The sequence below is a fragment of the Oncorhynchus nerka genome, linkage group LG4 (genome assembly GCF_034236695.1).
Source record: "Oncorhynchus nerka isolate Pitt River linkage group LG4, Oner_Uvic_2.0, whole genome shotgun sequence".
NCBI classification, from domain to species: Eukaryota; Metazoa; Chordata; class Actinopteri; order Salmoniformes; family Salmonidae; genus Oncorhynchus; species Oncorhynchus nerka.
Genome location: NC_088399.1, coordinates 76,079,007 through 76,099,817, shown reverse-complemented (window position 1 = coordinate 76,099,817; position 20,811 = coordinate 76,079,007). Strand labels below are relative to the sequence as shown.

The window sequence follows — 20,811 nt, the reverse complement described above, 5'->3', positions numbered from 1 at the left end:
TGACAAGGCCGAGAGACGAAGTTTCATGTCACCTACCCTCGCCCTAATTATTGTAATGCCGTTTCTGAGCTTGAGACTTAAAAACAGCTCTCATTTAGACGAGTTTTATCATGATAAATATATTATTTGTCAGGCACAGAGTTGGGATAGGCTTTCTTGTTTGTTGTGTCAGTGTAAAAGTGAAGTTGTTGTGACTCACCGGTGCATTCCACTGTGGCCGGGTAGTAGGGTGTTGGTAGTACAATGTTTCAATCTCCCTGATCCATAGTTTGGGCGATGGAACATCTGGGATCATCTGACTACTTTAACGTTCTGCAGGGCGTTTTTCGTGTTTACATCACATCCAACCCGTTTAAATTAACGATTAAATAGTAAGCCAATGAGCTTGCCTGTCAAGTGAAATGCACTTGTAAAGCTAATAACTTTACTCCGCTAGAAAGTTGGCTATTTTTAAGCCAATAGAAGCGCTGCATAGTTTATAGACTCCGGAGACGGAGCAAAAAAAAAACTTTATTTTTAAAGCCGTGGATAATTCCATTAGGCTGTGGTTGTTATAAAGGGAGTTAGTGTTGACTAGAGCGATGTGGGGCTGCCCGGTACATTACAGTATTCTGGTGCTAAAGTTGATGTAACATCTATAAATCCTTAGTCTTCCCTGTGTACGTTGATCCTTGACCACCAGTCCACCATATTGTTTTCACTCTTCTCAGATGTATACAGTGTACCCATTGAAGGGGCATGACCAGAATAGAACTAGGCTGTGGTTTTGGTTCTGCTTTAGTTAGCCCTGCTGTGTGTCTGAATGTACCTTTTTTTTAAACAGTAACGGTAGATATAAATGGAGCGTACAAAGACACATGTCTGTTCTAGACGATATCTTTCCTCTCCGTAAGTTAGGGGCCATTAACGTTACATTCATTCACATTTGGCTCAGTGTAAACTTTCAATTCCAACGCTGTTTTAACGTTAAACCTCAATAATCAAACGGGTTTCGAAAGATATGCTGACATGCCTCTTATCTTTGTCAGCAAAAAATAAGCTTGCAAATAAAAACGGTATCAGTTTGGCACAGATCAATATACTGTGTGTGCCTCCGGTTGACCAACTACACTTCCTCCCAGTTAGCTTACACACAGGTGTTCGGAGCACTCAAGATGGCTAATTAGCAAAAATGGCGGCCTGTCTTCCGTAAACACGCGCTGTAACATGGAGATATGGCCGTGTGGAAACATGAACCCTAATCCTATAAAGGTGTATAGTAATTTACTATATTGGTCCTCTTCAGTATTCGACATACTTATAATAGGTATTATTATTATTATTCCGCCGCCACATACTACTCATACAGCATTTGAGCTAGAAACTCCATTCCAAGGTCAAAACGTGCAGAACGGTCTCGATCGAGTTGCTTGTATACAACTTTTTACGTTATTCAATTTTTCGTCAATCTTCCCCCCCAAATCTGGTAACATTGGATTTCTCAAGATTTTAATCCTCTCCGTTGTGGCATCATCACTTCCAACTGTCATTTTCTCACGAAATTTTTGACGCAAATCAGCTAATAATTGTTCTTGCAACCACTAAGACAAAATATTTCAGGCTTCGTATACTTCTCTACTACTCAAATCTGGAGTTTGGACAAAAAATAATATTCGCATCAAGTTACAGCAGCTTAAGTAACCACATCAACATACATTTCTGTAACATTTTGGCAAACGTCTGTTTTCACAACTACCGCAACAATAGACAAAAAGTTTGAGTTCATGGGATATTCTTCTACTTCTGCTTTTCATAGCTGTGCGCGGAATTGAAATATTCCATATGGAATTTACTGCACAGCTGTTTTTGTAACTGCAATACCATGTGTTTTTCAAACGTTCCCAAACAATGGCCGTTTTGACCACTTTCGGAGTGTTTTAAAGAAAAAAAAGTAATCCTACCTAAAATATTCCCCTACTTCTTTGTTTAGTAGTCGGTTTTTAAATCGGGGCTACCAATCTGTAACTGGAGTCCCCGGTCTTCCTGAAACAGCTCTGAATACTGAGATTCCAAAAAGGAGCCGTTGCTAGGATACTCGCACACATTGCCACAAGTCATGAGAGAGAACAGAGACTCCTCCTACACCGTTATTCACTTTCTTGTCCTCTTTTTCTCCTCCACCCGCTTTCATTGGATTTCTCAAGATTCCAAAGTTCCCAATTGTGACATCATCACTTATTCTCTGTAAGTGAAATCATGCAGTTTTTGACACAAATCAGCTAGTAACTCCACTTTGCAACCACGTAGACAAAATATTTCAAGCTTACCAGATGTGTCTACTTCTCTGCTACTCGAATCTGGCGTGTGGACTAAACATAACATTCGGATCAATTTATAGCAGTTTAAGTAACGGCATCAACAACATTTTCTGTAACATTTTTGCAAACAACGTCCGTTTTGACCACTACCGCAATAAGTTAGACAAAAATATATAGTATATGGGATATTAATCTACTTCTCTGCTATTCATAGCTGTGAGCAGAATCAAAATAGTCAATACGGAACTTAGGGTACAGCTGTTTTTGTAACTGCATTACCAAGTGTTTTTCAAACTTTCCCAAACAGCTGCTGTTTTGAAGACTAAGACTACCACAACCTTACAACTTCTGACCGCAACCACACAACTTCTGACCTCAACTACACAACTTCTGACCACAACCGCACAACTTCTGACCTCAACCACACAACTTCTGACCACAACCGCACAACTTCTGACCTCAACCACACAACTTCTGACCACAACCGCACAACTTCTGACCTCAACCACACAACTTCTGACCTCAACCACACAACTTCTGACCTCAACCACACAACTTCTGACCTCAACCACACAACTTCTGACCTCAACCACACAACTTCTGACCGCAACCACACAACTTCTGACCTCAACCACACAACTTCTGACCACAACCTTACAACTTCTGACCACAACCGCACAACTTCTGATCATATCTAGTGACCATAACCACACAATTGCAAACCATGACCACATAACTACTGAACACAACTTATGACCACATCTAGTGACCTCAACCACATAACTTCTGACCGCAATCAAACAAATTCTGACCACATGTAGTGTCCATAACCACACAACTCCTGACCTCAACCACACAATTACAAACCACAACAACACAACTTCTGACCACAAAACTTCTGATCACACATTTACCTACTAACAATATCCAAACAGCCTTTGACCACAACTACTGAACCACATAACTACTGACCACTACTACCACAACTTCTGACCAAAACTACTGACTTTCGATGGGAATTAAAAATGACATTTCTGCACTTCTTTCACTACCGCAAAAGTTTAAAGAGCTTTAGCTAGCCCCACCAACTTTACTTGTAAAGTTACCATCTAGTTTTTATAATTAAAAAATATATATGTTTTCAAAACAGTACCAGAGTCGGGGCTCTCAACAAAACTCACTTGGTCCGAAGATAGTGATACAGTCGTCAATAGGCACTAAAGTAGTTAGAGTAGCATCTTTTGAGCTGTCCCAGACTAAAATAAATATTTTAAACGTGTATTTTTCCATATACAGTACCAGTCTAAAGTTTGTACACACCTACTCATTCAAGGGTTTTTCTTTATTTTTAATATTTTATACATTGTAGAATGATAGTGAAAACATCAAAACTATGAATTAACACATATGGAATCACGTAGTAACCAAAAAATGGTTAGACAAATCAAAATACAGTTCATATTTTAGAATCTTCAAAGTAGTCACCCTTTGCCTTGATGACAGCTTTGCACACTCTTGACATTCTCTCAACCAGCTTCACCTGGAATGCTTTTCCAACAGTCTTGAAGGAGTTCCCACATATGCTGAGCACATGTTGGCTGCTTTTCCTTCACTTTACGGTCCAACTCATCTCAAATCGGTTGAGGTTGGGTGATTGTGGAGGCCAGGTCATCTGATGCAGCACTCCATCACTCTCCTTCTTGGTCAAATAGCCCTTCCACAGCCTGGAGGTGTGTTGGCCATTGTCCTGTTGAAAAACAAATGATATTCCCACTAAGAGCAAATCAGATGGGATGGCGAATTGCTGCATAATGCTGTAGTAGCCATGCAGTTTAAGTGTGCCTTCAATTGTAAATAAATCACCAACAGTGCCACCAGCAAAGCACCATCACACCTCCTCCTCCATGCTTCACGGTGGGAACCACACATGTGGAAATTATCCATTCACATACTCTGCGTCTCACAAAGACACAGAGGTTGTGGAACCAAAAATCTCAAATTTGGACAAATTTGGATTTCGAAATTTGAACATCAGACCAAAGGACAGATTTCCACGGGTCTAATGTCCATTGTTCGTGTTTATCGGCCCAAGTAATTCGACCATGAAGGCCTGATTCTCGCAGTCTCCTCCGAACAGTTGATTTTGAGATGTGTCTGCATTTATTTGGGCTGCAATCTGAGGCTGGTAACTGTAATGAACTTATCGTCTGCAGCAGAGGTAACTCTGGGTATTCCTTTCATGTGGCGGTCCTCATGAGAGCCAGTTTAGTCATAGCAGTTGATGGTTTTTGTGACTGCACTTGAAGAAACTTTCAAAGTTCTTGACATTTTCCGGATTGACTGACCTAATGATGGACTGTCGTTTCTCTTTGCTTATTTGAGCTGTTCTTGCCATGTTATGGACTTGGTCTTTTACCAAATAGGGCTATCTTCTGTATACCACCCCTACACTGTCACAACACAACTGATTGGCTCAAACACATTAGGAAAGAAATTCCACAAATGAACTTTTAACAAAGCACACCTGTTAATTGAAATGTATTCCAGGTAACTTCCTCATGAAGCTGGTTGAGAGAATGCCAAGAGTGTGCAAAGCTGTCATCAAGGCAAAGGGTGGCTACTTTGAATAATATGAAATATGTGTAACTTTTTTTGGTTACTAGATGATTCCATATGTTTCTTTCATAGTTTTGATGTCTTCACTATTATTCTACAATGTAGAAAATAGTCAAAATAAAGAAAAACCCTTGAATGAGTTGGTACGTCCAAACTTTTGACTGGTACTGTATGTGTTTAAATAAAATCAACTATATGCACTGAGCTTGTCTGATGTTTTACGTGCACTGTTTGAAATAATTAAGACAAAATGACTCTAGGGGGAGTCAATTAACCGAACTTGATTTGTTTGTGTTGTGCCAGGCTCACATGCTGACCAGACCGGACACGTCGCGTGCGCGAGCGGTGCAAATTAAATGTAGAAATCCATGTTATTCAATTATTGCACCCACACTGCTTGCGCATGCCAACAAGCGTCTGCGACACCAAGGGCTAAAATAGAACTAATTCCTATTTCTGACGCAGATCGCGCTGAAAGTCCTGCCTCTCCCATCTCCTCATTGGTTTATAGAAGCAGATACCCACGTGCCATCTCCTCATTGGTTATACCCACGTGGGTGACTGAAGGACGAACTGTTTTGCCGGTAGTTGTGAAAGTTTAGATGCGATCACCATATAAGTTAAACGAAGAAAAAGCCTGGAAGGAGGAGAGATGACTAGAAACGATTCGGTTGGCCGTTTTATGTGTGGATTAATTTGTCTGAGTAGAGGTCCTTGTGCATTTATTTAAAAAATAAATAAATAAAAATTCCCAAGATGGCGTAGCAGTTGAACGTCTTGTCGTGTCGTGTCCCTTGTATATATCGTTTTAAAAATATTTTTAACATATTTTTCTTCGCATATCTTTTAAAACATTTTGTTAAACCTCAACTTCTAAATACTCTCCTGCAACCCGCCTCACCCAATGTAGCTATTTTCTTCTAAAGTACTTATATCTACTTTGGATCCAGAACCCCTCAACTGAAGCTAGCCAGCTAACTACCAGCTAGCTACCAGCTATCAGTCAGCAAACCACTGCTAGCGGTCTTCAGCTAACCGGTCATCAGCCAACCTTTAGCTCGGAAAGCTCTCGCCAGTTCGAACAACGCGACTCTAACCAGAGCATAACGGACCTATTATTTTTATCCCCGGATTCCCACCGGATTCCCACCGCAAACGGAACATTTTCAGCTGGATTCTTCACAACTAGCTATCTAGCTAACCGCAATCCCCGGATGATTACTCCTGGCTAGCGTTTCCACCCACTTAGCTTGAAGCTAGCCCGGCCAGAGCTCCTGTGCTACCACCGAAGCATACTCCTGGGCTACAATATCCGGACCCACGACCGGTCTATCGATGTCACCGCATGAAGAGGAATAAACAGACTCACCCCATCGCGACGTCCCCCAAAGGCTAACTTTCTAGCCCTTGCTATCTCCTTGCTTGCCAATCCGGCCGGCTAACTGCTAGCTTGTTTAGCCCCGGTCCGCTAACTGCTACCTTGTTTAGCCCTGGCCTACTAACTGTTAGATTGTTAGCACAGGCCTGCTAACCGTCTGAATCGCCACGTCCCAAACACTCACTGGACCCATATTTACTTTCTCTTTTCTATTTTTAATTTGTTTATACCTTCCGGTAACCTGCCTCACCCAATGTGATACGGAATCGCCATTATTTTTAATTTTTAGAACACACTCAAGAACCTCCAGAAGCTAACCAGCTAACTAGCTACAAGCTATTTAGTCATTGTTAGCCACTGCTAACTGTTTTTTAACCTGGATAACACTCGCCAGTCCAGCTTCCCTGCCCCATCCACCGCTGCCCCCCTGGACACTGATCACTTGGCTACATAGCTGATGCATGCTAGACTGTCCATTAATCACGGTACTCCATTCTGCTTGTTTATGTTTTATCTGTCGGCCCCAGCCGCACTCAGGCTCTGTGTGTAGTTAATCCGACCCCCCCTGCCTAGCCTACGCCATTTTACCTGCTGTTGTTGTGCTAGCTGATTAGCTGTTGTTGTTTCACCTACTGTTTTAGCTACTGTTTTAGCTAGCTCTCCCAATTCAACACCTGTGATTACTGTATGTCTCTCTCAAATGTCAATATGCCTTGTATACTGTTGTTCAGGTTAGTTATCATTGTTTTAGTTTACAATGGAGCCCCTAGTTCCACTCTTCATACCCCTGATACCTCCTTTGTCCCACCTCCCACACATGTGGTGACCTCACCCATTACAACCAGCATGTCCAGAGATACAACCTCTCTCATCATCACCCAGTCCCTGGGCTTACCTCCGCTGTACCCGCACCCCATCATACCCCTGTCTGCGCATTATGCCCTGAATATATTCTACCATGCCCAGAAATCGGCTCCTTTCATTCTCTGTCCCCAACGCTCTAGGCGACCAGTTTTGATAGCCTTTAGCCGCACCCTCATACTACTCCTCCTCTGTTCTGCGGGTGATGTGGAGGTAAACCCAGGCCCTGCATGTCCCCAGGCACCCTCATATGTTGACTTCTGTGATCGAAAAAGCCTTGGTTTCATGCATGTCAACATCAAAAGCCTTCTCCCTAAGTTTGTTTTACTTACTGCTTTAGCACACTCTGCTAACCCTGATGTCCTTGCCGTGTCTGAATCCTGGCTCAGGAAGGCCACCAAAAATTCTGAGATTTCCATACCCAACAATAACATCTTCCGTCAAGATAGAACTGCCAAAGGGGGAGGAGTTGCAGTCTACTGCAGAGATAGCCTGCAAAGTAATGTCATACTTTCCAGGTCCATACCCAAACAGTTCGAACTACTAATCTTGAAAATTACTCTCTCCAGAAATAAGTCTCTCACTGTTGCCGCCTGCTACCGACCCCTCTCAGCACCCAGCTGTGCCCTGGACACCATTTGTGAATTGATTGCCCCCCATCTAGCTTCAGAGTTTGTTCTGTTAGGTGACCTAAACTGGGATATGCTTAACACCCCGGCAGTCCTACAATCTAAGCTAGATGCCCTCAATCTCACACAAATCATCAAGGAACCCACCAGGTACAACCCTAAATCTGTAAACAAGGGCACCCTCATAGACGTCATCCTGACCAACTGGCCCTCCAAATACACCTCCGCTGTCTTCAACCAGGATCTCAGCGATCACTGCCTCATTGCCTGTATCCGCTACGGAGCCGCAGTCAAACGACCACCCCTCATCACTGTCAAACGCTCCCTAAAACACTTCTGTGAGCAGGCCTTTCTAATCGACCTGGCCCGGGTATCCTGGAAGGACATTGACCTCATCCCGTCAGTTGAGGATGCCTGGTCATTCTTTAAAAGTAACTTCCTCACCATTTTAGATAAGCATGCTCCGTTAAAAAATGCAGAACTAAGAACAGATCTAACCCTTGGTTCACTCCAGACCTGACTGCCCTCGACCAGCACAAAAACATCCTGTGGCGGACTGCAATAGCATCGAACAGTCCCCGCGATATGCAACTGTTCAGGGAAGTCAGGAACCAATACACGCAGTCAGTCAGGAAAGCTAAGGCCAGCTTCTTCAGGCAGAAGTTTGCATCCTGTAGCTCCAACTCCAAAAAGTTCTGGGACACTGTGAAGTCCATGGAGAACAAGAGCACCTCCTCCCAGCTGCCCACTGCACTGAGGCTAGGTAACACGGTCACCACCGATAAATCCATGATTATCGAAAACTTCAACAAGCATTTCTCAACGGCTGGCCATGCCTTCCGCCTGGCTACTCCAACCTCGGCCAACAGCTCCGCCCCCCCAGCTACTCGCCCAAGCCTCTCCAGGTTCTCCTTTACCCAAATCCAGATAGCAGATGTTCTGAAAGAGCTGCAAAACCTGGACCCGTACAAATCAGCTGGGCTTGACAATCTGGACCCTCTATTTCTGAAACTATCCGCCGCCATTGTCGCAACCCCTATTACCAGCCTGTTCAACCTCTCTTTCATATCGTCTGAGATCCCCAAGGACTGGAAAGCTGCCGCAGTCATTCCCCTCTTCAAAGGGGGAGACACCCTGGACCCAAACTGTTACAGACCTATATCCATCCTGCCCTGCCTATCTAAGGTCTTCGAAAGCCAAGTCAACAAAAATGGTCACTGACCATCTCGAATCCCACCATACCTTCTCCGCTGTGCAATCTGGTTTCCGAGCCGGTCACGGGTGCACCTCAGCCACGCTCAAGGTACTAAACGATATCATAACCGCCATCGATAAAAGACAGTACTGTGCAGCCGTCTTCATCGACCTTGCCAAGGCTTTCGACTCGGTCAATCACCATATTCTTATCGGCAGACTCAGCAGCCTCGGTTTTTCGGATGACTGCCTTGCCTGGTTCACCAATTACTTTGCAGACAGAGTTCAGTGTGTCAAATCGGAGGGCATGCTGTCCGGTCCTCTGAAAGTCTCTGTGGGGGTGCCACAGGGTTCAATCCTCGGGCCGACTCTTTTTCTGTATATATCAATGATGTTGCTCTTGCTGCGGGCGATTCCCTGATCCACCTCTACGCAGACGACACCATTCTATATACTTCCGGCCCGTCCTTGGACACTGTGCTATCTAACCTCCAAACGAGCATCAATGCCATACAACACTCCTTCCGTGGCCTCCAACTGCTCTTAAACGCTAGTAAAACCAAATGCATGCTTTTCAACCGTTCGCTGCCTGCACCTGCACGCCTGACCAGCATCACCACCCTGGATGGTTCCAACCTTGAATATGTGGACAGCTATAAGTACCTAGGTGTCTGGCTAGACTGTAAACTCTCCTTCCAGACTCATATCAAACATCTCCAATCGAAAATCAAATCAAGAGTCGGCTTTCTATTCCACAACAAAGCCTCCTTCACTCACGCCACCAAACTTACCCTAGTAAAACTGACTATCCTACCGATCCTCGACTTCGGCGATGTCATCTACAAAATTGCTTCCAACACTCTACTCAGCAAACTGGATGCAGTTTATCACAGTGCCATCCGTTTTGTCACTAAAGCACCTTATACCACCCACCACTGCGACTTGTACGCTCTAGTCGGCTGGCCCTCGCTACATATTCGTCGCCAGGCCCACTGGCTCCAGGTCATCTACAAGTCCATGCTAGGTAAAGCTACGCCTTATCTCAGTTCACTGGTCACGATGGCAACACCCATCCGTAGCACGCGCTCCAGCAGGTGTATCTCACTGATCATCCCTAAAGCCAACACCTCATTTGGCCGCCTTTCATTCCAGTTCTCTGCTGCCTGTGACTGGAACGAATTGCAAAAATCGCTGAAGTTGGAGACTTTTATCTCCCTCACCAACTTCAAACATCTGCTATCTGAGCAGCTAACCGATCGCTGCAGCTGTACATAGTCTATCGGCAAATAGCCCACCCATTTTAACCTACCTCATCCCCATACTGTTTTTATTTATTTACTTTTCTGCTCTTTTGCACACCAATATCTCTACCTGTACATGACCATCTGATCATTTATCACTCCAGTGTTAATCTGCAAAATTGTAATTATTCACCTACCTCATGCCTTGTGCACACAATGTATATAGACTCCCCTTTTCTTTTTTTTTTCCTTTTGTGTTATTGACTTGTTAATTGTTTACTCCATGTGTAACTCTGTGTTGTCTGCTCACACTGCTATGCTTTATCTTGGCCAGGTCGCAGTTGCAAATGAGAACATGTTCTCAACTAGCCTACCTGGTTAAATAAAGGTGGGGGGAAAAAAAAATTCAGGTAAAATAACAACTCAATGTTTATATCCCAGGACAAATTAGCTAGCAACAGCAAGCTAGCTAAATAGGTCAGATTAATTTTAGCTAGCAAGTGCAAGCTAACTAGCTAAATTGCCATACATGTTTAATGCTTTTCGACCTGTCCCCAAATTAATGTCATTGGTTCAGAGTTTGTTTTGATATTTTAATCTGCGTGTAGTGATCGCGTTTGGTGTGGGGGGCAAAATAAATGAATGCACGATGGCGCACGCGCGCAGCCGGTTTGGGTTTCGTGTCAGACTTGCTGTGTTAGAAAAAGACTGACTGCCTGTGTGACTAGCACCCCTTGTCTCTCTCTACTCCCTGCTGTAGCGAAAACCTTGTGAAGACTTACAGAAAACGTTTGACCTCTGTCATTGCCAACAAAGGGTATATAACGTATTGAGATAAACTTTTGTTATTGACCAAATACTTATTTTCCACCATAATTTGCAAATAAATTCATAAAAAATCCTACAATGTGATTTTCTGGATTTCTTTCCCCTCGTTTTGTCTGTCATAGTTGAAGTGTACCTATGATGAAAATTACAGGCCTCTCATCTTTTTAAGTGGGAGAACTTGCACAATTGGTGGCTGACTAAATACTTTTTCCCCCCACTGTATAAGTTATACCAGAGAAGCTGTAGTAACAAAAACAATGTAAAGCATTCATTACAACATAACAACAAAGATTAAAAATGAATTTGTGAAATGGCTTTTTCTGACATGTTGTGGTTGCATGAGGCTTGGAGCTCACGGAATCAGGCTATTAAGCAAACACTCAAACAGGTAACAGAAGCAGGATCTGTCTTATTTCTGTAGATGTATATCAGTATGTATATCAGTCAGGCACATTTTAGTTAGACTATTGATTATAGGGCTATTTAAGTTAGTTTCCTCTCTCTGCACTTTTAGACAATTAAGGCAAGGGCTGTTTTCTCATCTCCTCACTCCTCTGCTGCCTCTTCCATATTGTTCTCAACACCAATATGCTGGTTAACTTTGCTATTATGCACATAGCAACATGGTCTAGGAAAAGGCTCTAGCCAATTCAACAGCGCACTGATGTTTCAGAACCACAGACGGGGACCGTGATCCAACGCAGAAGAAAGTGCATTTGTTATAAAATAATCCTTTTTTGTTTTGTGTTGCACCATTGTTCTTACATAATATAACCAAGTAGAGTGATGGACCTTTCTCACATGCTGCCCCCCCTCCAGGGAAGCCCCCCGCTACCCCTCCCGTCCCAGAATGCCATTGGTGACGAGGAACATCGAGCCTCGCTATGTGTGCCGCCAGACGATCCCCAACACCATCCGCAGCGAGCTGGAGTGTGTCACCAACATTAGCCTTGCCAACATCATACGCCAGCTAGGCAGCCTCAGTAAGTTACTAACTCTATGTGTTGAGTGAGTTTATACCTAGGGAAGTGCTACATGCAAAACAGTGCAGTGTATTGCAATATGAGATTGTGTGTGTAAATTGCAAGTATGTATCTTGTGATATGTAATCATGTGTATATACACTGAGTGTACAAAATATTAACACCTTCGTAATATTGAGTTGCAGCTCCCCCTTTTGCCCTCAGAACAGCCTCACCTGCTACCATACCCCGTTCAAAGGCACTTTAATGTTTTGTCTTGCCCATTCACCCTCTGAATGCCACACATACACAATCCGTCTCAATTGTCTCGAGGCTTAAAAACCCTTCTTTAACCTGTCTCCTCCCCTTCATCTACACTGATTGAAGTGGATTTAACATCCGTAAGGGATCATAGCTTTCACCTGGATTCACCTGGTCAATCTGTCATGGAAAGAGCAGGTGTTCATAATGTTTTGTACACTCAGTGAATTTAGGCCATAATATACATTTGTTTGTGTGTGTAGGTAAGTATGCAGAGGATGTGTTTGGAGAGCTGTTTGTGCAGGCGGGGGTGTTTGCTGTCCGGGTGAACACACTGGGAGAGAGAGTGGACCGTCTACAGGTCAAAGTCACCCAGCTCGACCCTAAAGAGGAGGAGAGTAAGAGACTGACTGACATTATATACGATGGGGTGATTTCCCGCATGCTGATTAAGCCTATTAGATTTAAAAGCAAATTAAATGGAGAATCTTCATTGAACATGATCTTTAGTTTATAACTAGGCTCAACCTGTGTCTGGGAAAACCGCTGTATGTTACAAGCAAACAGTGCCATGTATTTAGTATTCAAAGTGAGAATTCAGTGGACTTTAAGTATAATGTAATGCAACACATACTGGCACATACTGTATACCTTTGTCCCAAACAAACAGAATACTAACCCTAACTGTGTCTCTTTCTCTCTCCATCCTCCATCTCGCTCTCTCTCTCCATATCTCTGTCTCTTTCTCACCATATCGATCTCTCTCCATCTCTCGCTCAGTCTCTCTGCAGGCCATCACTCAGAAGAAAGCATTTCATAGTAATCTGACTCAGGACCAGCAGTTGTTCTGTAGACCCTCTCTACCACTGCCTGTACAGGAGACCTATCTGACCTGCAACCCACCTCCACCACTCAACAACCTCAGCCAGTACAGGTACACGCACGCACGCACGCGCGCACGCACGCACGCACGCACACACACACACACACACATTGATATTGTTTGTTGTTGTTGTCATGTCTAGGGATGATGGTAAGGATGCTCTGAAGTTCTACACAGATCCCTCCTACTTCTTTGATCTGTGGAAGGAGAAGATGCTGCAGGACACGAAGGACATCATGAAGGAGAGACGCAAACACAGGGTAAACACAGGGTAACGGGTAACACACACAAAGTAAAATGGCGCTGCAGAGGATAGCAGCCGTTTTACGTGCTCCTGACCAATTCATATATATATATATATATATATATATATATAAATTGTACATCATGTCTCCTCCATCATTTTATCAGAACGGGGATCACTAACCTTGATTTGGATGACAATTTCTACTTTAACGAATCGGCAGCTCTGGTCATTCTGCTTACTCCTGACCAGGCCTTAATCCCCGGGACTCGAAAGAGGATGCGACGGTGCAAGAGAGGTAGAAGAGACTACGTTGATGAGACTACGATGGCGAGCAAATAAAACGCCTCTACCCTCCGTTCTATTGGCGAACGTACAGTCACATGATTAAAAAACTGGACGAGCTCCATTGGAGAATATCCTATCATCGGGACCTGAGGAACTGTAATATTCTATGTTTCTCGGAGTCGTGGCTGAACAAGGACGCTGTTTTTTTCAATCCATTGTCTAGACCAGTAGCCTCGGTGAAGACGAAGAGGGGACCGGTGTGTCTCTTTATTAACAACATCTGGTGCGCAATCTTTAATGTTAAAGTAGTCTTGAGTTTTTATCGCCTGTGTTAGAATACCTGATGATAAACTGCAGACCATACTATTTACCAAGAGAGTTTTCATCTATATTTTTTTGTAGCTGTCTATTTACCATCACAAACTGATGCGGTCACTAAGACCATACTCCTCAAGCTGTACAGGGCCATAAGCAAACAAGAAAATGCACATCCATAGTCAGCGCTTCTCGTGGCCGGTGATTTTAATGCAGGGAAACCGAAATCCGTTTTACCAAATTTTTACCAGCATGTCACCTGTGCAACTACAGGCAACAAAACTCTAGTACACTTTTACTCCACACACACAAACACATACATGGCTCTCTCTCACCCTCCTTTTGGAAAATCTGACCATAACTCTATTCTCCTGATTCCTGCTTACAAGCAAAAACTCAAACAGGAAGTACCAGTGACACGCTCAATATCGAAATGGTCCGATGAAGCGGAAGCTAAGCTACAGGACTGTTTTGCTAGCACAGACTGGAATATGTTCTGTGATTCATCCGATGACATTGATGAGTTTACCACATCAATCACCAGCGTCATTAATGAAGTGCATCAACAACGTCGTCCCCACAGTGACCGTACATACATATCCCAACAAAAAGCCATGGATTACAGGCAACATCTGTACTGAGCTAAAGGCTAGAGCTGCAGCTTTCAAGGAGCGGGACACTAATCTGGACGCTTCTAAGAAATTCCACTAAGGATTTTAGGCAAAGCGTCAATACAGGACTAAGATCGAATCCTACTATGCCGGCTCTGACACTCGTTGGATGTGGCAGGGCTTACAAACTATCCTGGATTACAAAGGAAAACCCAGCTGCTCAGTGACGCAAGCCTACCAGACGAGTTAAATGCCTTCTATGCTCGCGTCTAGGCAAGCAATACTGAATCATGCAACCAGCTGTTCCGGACAACTGTGTGATCTCGTTTTCCGTAGCCGATGTGAGTAAGACCTTTAAACGGGTTAACATTCACAAGGTTGTAGGACCAGAGGGACGACCAGGACACATATTCGGAGCATGCGCTGACCAGCTGTTAAGTGTCTTCACTGACATTTTCAACCTCTCCCTGACTCAAGTAGACCCAAGAACACCAAAGTAACCTGTCTATTGGCACATAGCACTCACATCTGTAGCCATGAAACACTTTGAAAGGGTGGTTGTTGCTTACATCAACACCATCATCCTGGACCCACTCAAATTCGCCCCAACATTACAATTACATTTTAGGTATTTAGCAGATGCTTTTGTCCAAGGCGTCTTGCTTAAGGGCACATTGGCAGATTTGTCACCTAATCAGCTTGGGGATTCGAAATTGCAACCTTTCGGTTATTTCACCTATTTGAGAAAGCTGTTAATTGAATACAGCTCAGCGTTCAACACCGTAGTGCCCTCCAAGCTCATCATTAAGCTCAGGATCCTGAGGCTGAACACCTGCAACTGAATCCTGGACTTCTTGACTGGCCGCCCCCAGGTGGTGAGAGTATGAAACCGCACATCTGCCACGCTGTTGAACACGGGGGGGGCCCTCAGGGGTGCGTGCTTAAGGCTTCAGAATGCTTCATTTCGGGTGGCCTGAACACATGTGCTTGCATACTCCCATAAAATACCTTCACTTGAAAAACAAGAAAAAAAACAGCAATAGTACTGTTTGTCCATTTTGAGATGCTGTAGCCAGTATACACAAAATAGTCCAAATTAATCTTAGTCAATTTAAGAAATGTTTTTGCCAAGGAGATCTTAGTCGTGGAATTTTATAATGTGCATGAAAACGGGTCATCTCTCGTTGATTAAGACTATATTCAAGAATCCCTACTGTTGACCAATCATCGACTTTGGCTTGCCTCAATAATTTTTTTGTGTCCCCGAACAGCCAAAAGAAAAACCTAGCCGAAGACCAAAACAAACCAAAAACGGCACAAAATGTTGTTTGTCTCTTCAGAACTGTTTTGGCTGAGAAGCATGCGGACGCCTTGTCCCCTCCTGTACTCCCTGTTCACCCACGACTGCGCAGCCACGCACGACTCCAACACAATTAAATTTGCTGACGACACGACTGGTAGGCCTGATCACCGACAATGATGAAACCACCTATAGAGAGGAGGTCAGTGATTTGGCAGTGTGGTGCAAGGACAACAACCTCTCTGTCAACGTCAGCAAGACAAAGGAGCTGATCGTGGACTACAGCAAAACTGAGGACTGAGCACGCCCCCATCCACATTAGTGGAGCGGGTCGAGAGCTTCAAGTTTCTCTGTGTCCACATCACTATGGAATTAACATGGTCCACACACACCAACACAGTCGTGAAGAAGACACGACAACGGTAAAGGTTTGGCATGGGCCCTCAGATCCTCAAAAAGGATGCTCCATTGAGAGCTGCTCCATTGAGAGCTTCTTGACTGGCTGCATCACAGCTTAGTTTGGTAACTGCTTGGCATCTGACAGCAAGGCGCTACAGAGAGTAGTGGACACGGCCCAGTACATCACTGGGGCCGTGCTCCCTGCCATCCGGGACCTCTATATCAGGCAGTGTGAAAGGAAGGCCCTAAAAATTGTCAAAAACTCCAGGCACCCAAGTCATAGACTGTTTCTCTGCTACCGCACGGTAAGCAGTAAGGATGCACCAAGTCTGTCTGGAACCAACAGAACCCTGAACAGCTTGATTTGAAAAGGCACACACCTGTCTATATAAGGTCCCACAGTTGTCAGAGCAAAAACCAAGCCATGAGGTCGAAGGAATTCTCCGTAGAGCTTCGAGACAGGATTGTTTCGAGGCACAGAAATGGGGAAATGTTCCAAAACATTTCTGCAGCATTGAAGGTCCCCAAGAACACAGTGGCCTCCATCATTCTTAAATCGAAGAATTTTGGAATCACCAATACTCTTCCTAGGGCTGGCCGCCCGGCCAAACTGAGAAATTGGGGGTGAAGGGCCTTGTTCGGGGAGGTGACCAAGAACCCGAGGGTCACTCTGACAGATCCCCAGAGTTCCTCTGTGGAGATGGGAGAACCTTCTAGAAGGACAACCATCTGTGCAGCACTCCACCAATCAGGCCTTTATGGTAGTGGCCAGATGGAAACCACTCCTCAGTAAATGCACATGACAGCCCACTTCGAGTTTGCCAAAAGGCACCTAAAGGACTCTCAGAACATGAGAAACAAGATTCTCTGGTCTGATGAAACCAAGATTTAACTCTGGCCTGAATGCCAAGCGTCTCATCTGAAGGCACTATCTCTACGGGGGGAGCATGGTGGTGACAGCATCATGCTGTGGTGAGTTTTTCAGCGGCAGGGACTGAGAGACTAGTCAGGCTTGAGGGAAACATGAACGGAGCAAAGTACAGAGAGCTCCTTGATGGAATCCTGCTCCAGAGCGTTCAGGACCTGAGACTGGGTTGAAGCTTCATCTTCCAACAGGACAATGCCCCGAAGCACACAGCCAAGTCTCTGAACGTCCTTGAGTGGTCCAGCCAGAGCCCGGATTTGAACCCGATCAAACATCTCTGGAGAGACCTGAAAATAGCTGTGCAGCGACGCTACCCATCCAACCTGACAGGGCTTGAGAGGATCTGCAGAGAAGAATGGGAGAAACTCCCCAAATACAGGTGTGCCAAGCTTGTGGCATCATACCCAAGAAGACTCTAGGCTGTAATCGCTACATTTTACATTACATTTAAGTCATTTAGCAGACGCTCTTATCCAGAGCGACTTACAAATTGGACCAAAGGTGTATCAACAAAGTACTGAGCAAAGGATAAATTTGCAAAAGTTTCTAAAAACATGTTTGCTTTGTCATCATGGCTATTGTGTGAAGGTTGATTAGGAAAACAATTTATTTGATCCATTTCAGGATAAGGCTCTAACATAACAAAATGTGGAGAAAGGGAAGGGGTCCGAATACTTTCCGAATGCACTGTACAAATCTAACTCAATTTGCCTGTACCCCTGCACATCGGCTGGGTACTGGTACCCCGTGTATATAGCCAAGTTATTGTTACTCAGTGTATTTATTCCTTGTGTTATTATTTTTCTATTATGTTTCTATGTTTATCTCTGCATTGTGGGGAAGGGCCCGTAAGTAAGCATTTCACTGTTAGTCTACACCTGTTAGTATACACGCTCACACACGTCCTTCAATGAGACAGTGGAGTTTGTTTTCGGCCTGTTGGGAAATGCATCCCATCTTCTGCTTAAACAAAACAAGGAAGTGCACTTATAGTGCTGTTAAATGCCTTTTCCTGTTTCTCTTCTCTTTCCCTCTGTCTTTCTCTCTCACTCCTCTCACTCTCTCCTTCCTTCCCTCTCTCTTTGTCACCCCCCTCACTTTGTTTCTCTGTCTGAGTAGAAGGAGAAGAAGGACAATCAGAATATGCGGACTCTGAATCCCAGGAAGATCAAAACCAGGAAGGATGAGTGGGAACGGCTAAAGATGGGAGAGGAGTTTGTGGTGCCCAAGAATGACATGGGGTGAGAGATGAGAGAGAATGAGAACAGGGCGAGAGATGAGGATAAAGAGGATGGGGCGAGAATGTATGAAGTGGAATGAGGAGAAAGAGAATATGAGGGAGGGAGATGTCCTATAGAATGATTTTAAACTGTTTAATTGTGTTGTTATTGATGACAATAGTCACACTTTTTTTTGTGCATCTTGTGTGTAGAGAATCTCTTGAGGGTCTGAATGGCAGTATTGGTTCAGGAGAAGGCTGTTACTCCCCTGATGGTTTGGACCAGAGTACTGGGTCGTACGCCTTCGATCCTGGCTCCCCCCTCCCTCCCCCCGCCCCAGACGACTTCCTGCCCCCTCCACCCCCAGACATGGCGTAAGTAATGGAGATGGAGTAGTGTATGCACATTTAAATTGTGCATATACTGTAGTTTTTACACATATTTTTTGCTAATTTAGCATTTTTGGCATTAATGTTTACTCTCCAGTCAACACCCTTCATCTCAAGTGGACAAAATCGTTTGGAGACAGTTGTGTTTGGAGAATCCGTGTGCTGACCTTTAATCCTTCCCCTGCTCTCTCATTGGCAGGTATCATGACGGACAGTACGGAGCATCAACCCAAAAGCGCACCAGCGTTCTTAGCCCCACACACCCCCCTCCAGCCCCTCCCATGCCCTCTACTGCTCCCATTGGCACACGGCCCAACCTGGCCCCTCCTCCTGCCCCACCTCCTCCTCCCCCTCCCCTGGCTTTGGAATCCCTCCCCCTCCCCCTCTGGATTTGACTCTTCCCCTCCCACTTTTCCCTCTTCCTCCGCCTATCCCTCCCCCCTGCCCCACCTCCTCCTTCCTATCAGGCCTCCATCTCTCCGCCTCCTCCCCCTCTCTCCCCCAGGGTGGTGGCGCACCTCCTCCTCCTCCTCCCCCGCCTCCCCCAGGCCCTCCTCCTCCCACTTCTGGCCCTCCTCCCCCTCCTTCTCCATTGGGGCTCCCCCTCCTCTTAAATCCACCCAAGCTCAGCCAGAAGCCCCCGCTGACGCTCACAGTGACCTCCTGTCGGCTATCCGGCAAGGTACGACACACATACACACAGACAGACCGATACGAACACACATAAACACACACCCTAATCCCCCATCTCTCCCTTTCTCTCTGGCAGGTTTTAACCTACGTAAGGTGGAGGAACAGAAAGAGCAGGAGAAAAAGGATAACTACGGCAACGATGTGGCGGCCATCTTGTCTCGCCGTATTGCTGTGGAGTGCAGCGACAGCGAGGACGACTCCTCAGAGTTGGGAGATGACGATTGGTCCGAATGAGACCTTCATCACCTCCACCCTCATGGTCTTCCTCAGTCCTCGTCAGAGAGAATGCATCATATCCTTATCCCATTACTTCTTTATAATCTATGATCTAAGGAGTAGAGGTCCAAAGATAAGTGTGTGTCTGTGTGTGTGTGTGTGTCACTACTACACTCTTCCTCAGTATTCCCCACTCCTGTCTAAGCCAATCACATTCCCTGTATGTTGTATGTAGAACTGAACTGAGAAGCCAATGATTTAATTATGAGGACAGTCCAAATATTAAAAAGCCAATTATTAATATAAGGGGCACAGGGCCAAAGGTAATGAAAATTATAAGGGGCTACACACAGATATCAACAAACATACAGTATACCGTACAGATATTGATTCTTACATGCATACACAGACAGTACAATTATGGTATGATTGATGAACTGTATTAATATTTTACTTTAAGATAATTATAAGATGTGTTAAATAATACCAAGGGCACAAAGAGCTTTTTAAAAATGTTTTCTCCTTTTTCTTTTTTTACCTGTCTTTTTCTCTCTGTGGTTGGCATGGGAATGGTTACCTGGGCGACAGAGGGTCTCATTCACAGATGGGGGGTTCTGAATCCTTTCTAAAATGTCTGTAATGTTCTGAGTCAGCCCTAGCTGAAAACTGAAACCATGCTGCCCCCTATCAGTCAAAACATTATCTGACCAATCAGCGATCCCTCTCTTGCCCTAGTCCCGCCCCTCCATAAGTGCCTTTGCTTTTCATGTTTATGTGCGAGGAGGATAAAGTTAACCTTAGACACTGATCTAAGGTCAGTTTTCTGTTTCTTTCCCATCATAACCATAGGATTGGATGAAAGGTACCTGATCCTAGATCTGTGCCTAAGAGACAACTTGATCCTCTTCTGTTTAAGTGCCTTCTGTTTGTTTTAAAGCCAAAGTGTAATGCCACAATCAGACCTGAGCATGTTAATATCCAACCACCTGTTTCTGCTTGTCCTGTCTTTCTCAACTTTATCAGTGATGATTATTACAATAATAAAGATACAATGAACTATA

General features: G+C 44.6%; 1 protein-coding gene and 1 long non-coding RNA gene across 2 annotated transcripts in view; one reads left to right on the top strand and one right to left on the bottom strand.

The window, feature by feature from the left end:
• The window catches only part of LOC135571463 (uncharacterized), a 13,841-nt gene extending 12,378 nt beyond the window's left edge, over positions 1-1,463 (bottom strand). Inside the window, exon 1 of the long non-coding RNA XR_010463838.1 lies at positions 200-1,463. This is a non-coding gene — a long non-coding RNA (uncharacterized LOC135571463). The remainder of the gene's footprint in view (positions 1-199) is intronic.
• Positions 1-20,811, top strand: part of wasf2 (WASP family member 2) — a 21,039-nt gene extending 228 nt beyond the window's left edge. Inside the window, 10 exon segments of the mRNA XM_029658573.2 lie at positions 11,864-12,027; positions 12,531-12,665; positions 13,048-13,201; positions 13,293-13,410; positions 18,352-18,473; positions 18,665-18,826; positions 19,041-19,194; positions 19,197-19,433; positions 19,436-19,523; positions 19,611-20,811. Coding sequence (XP_029514433.2) covers positions 11,895-12,027; positions 12,531-12,665; positions 13,048-13,201; positions 13,293-13,410; positions 18,352-18,473; positions 18,665-18,826; positions 19,041-19,194; positions 19,197-19,433; positions 19,436-19,523; positions 19,611-19,768 — 1,461 coding nt within the window. The 5' untranslated portion in view covers positions 11,864-11,894 and the 3' untranslated portion in view covers positions 19,769-20,811.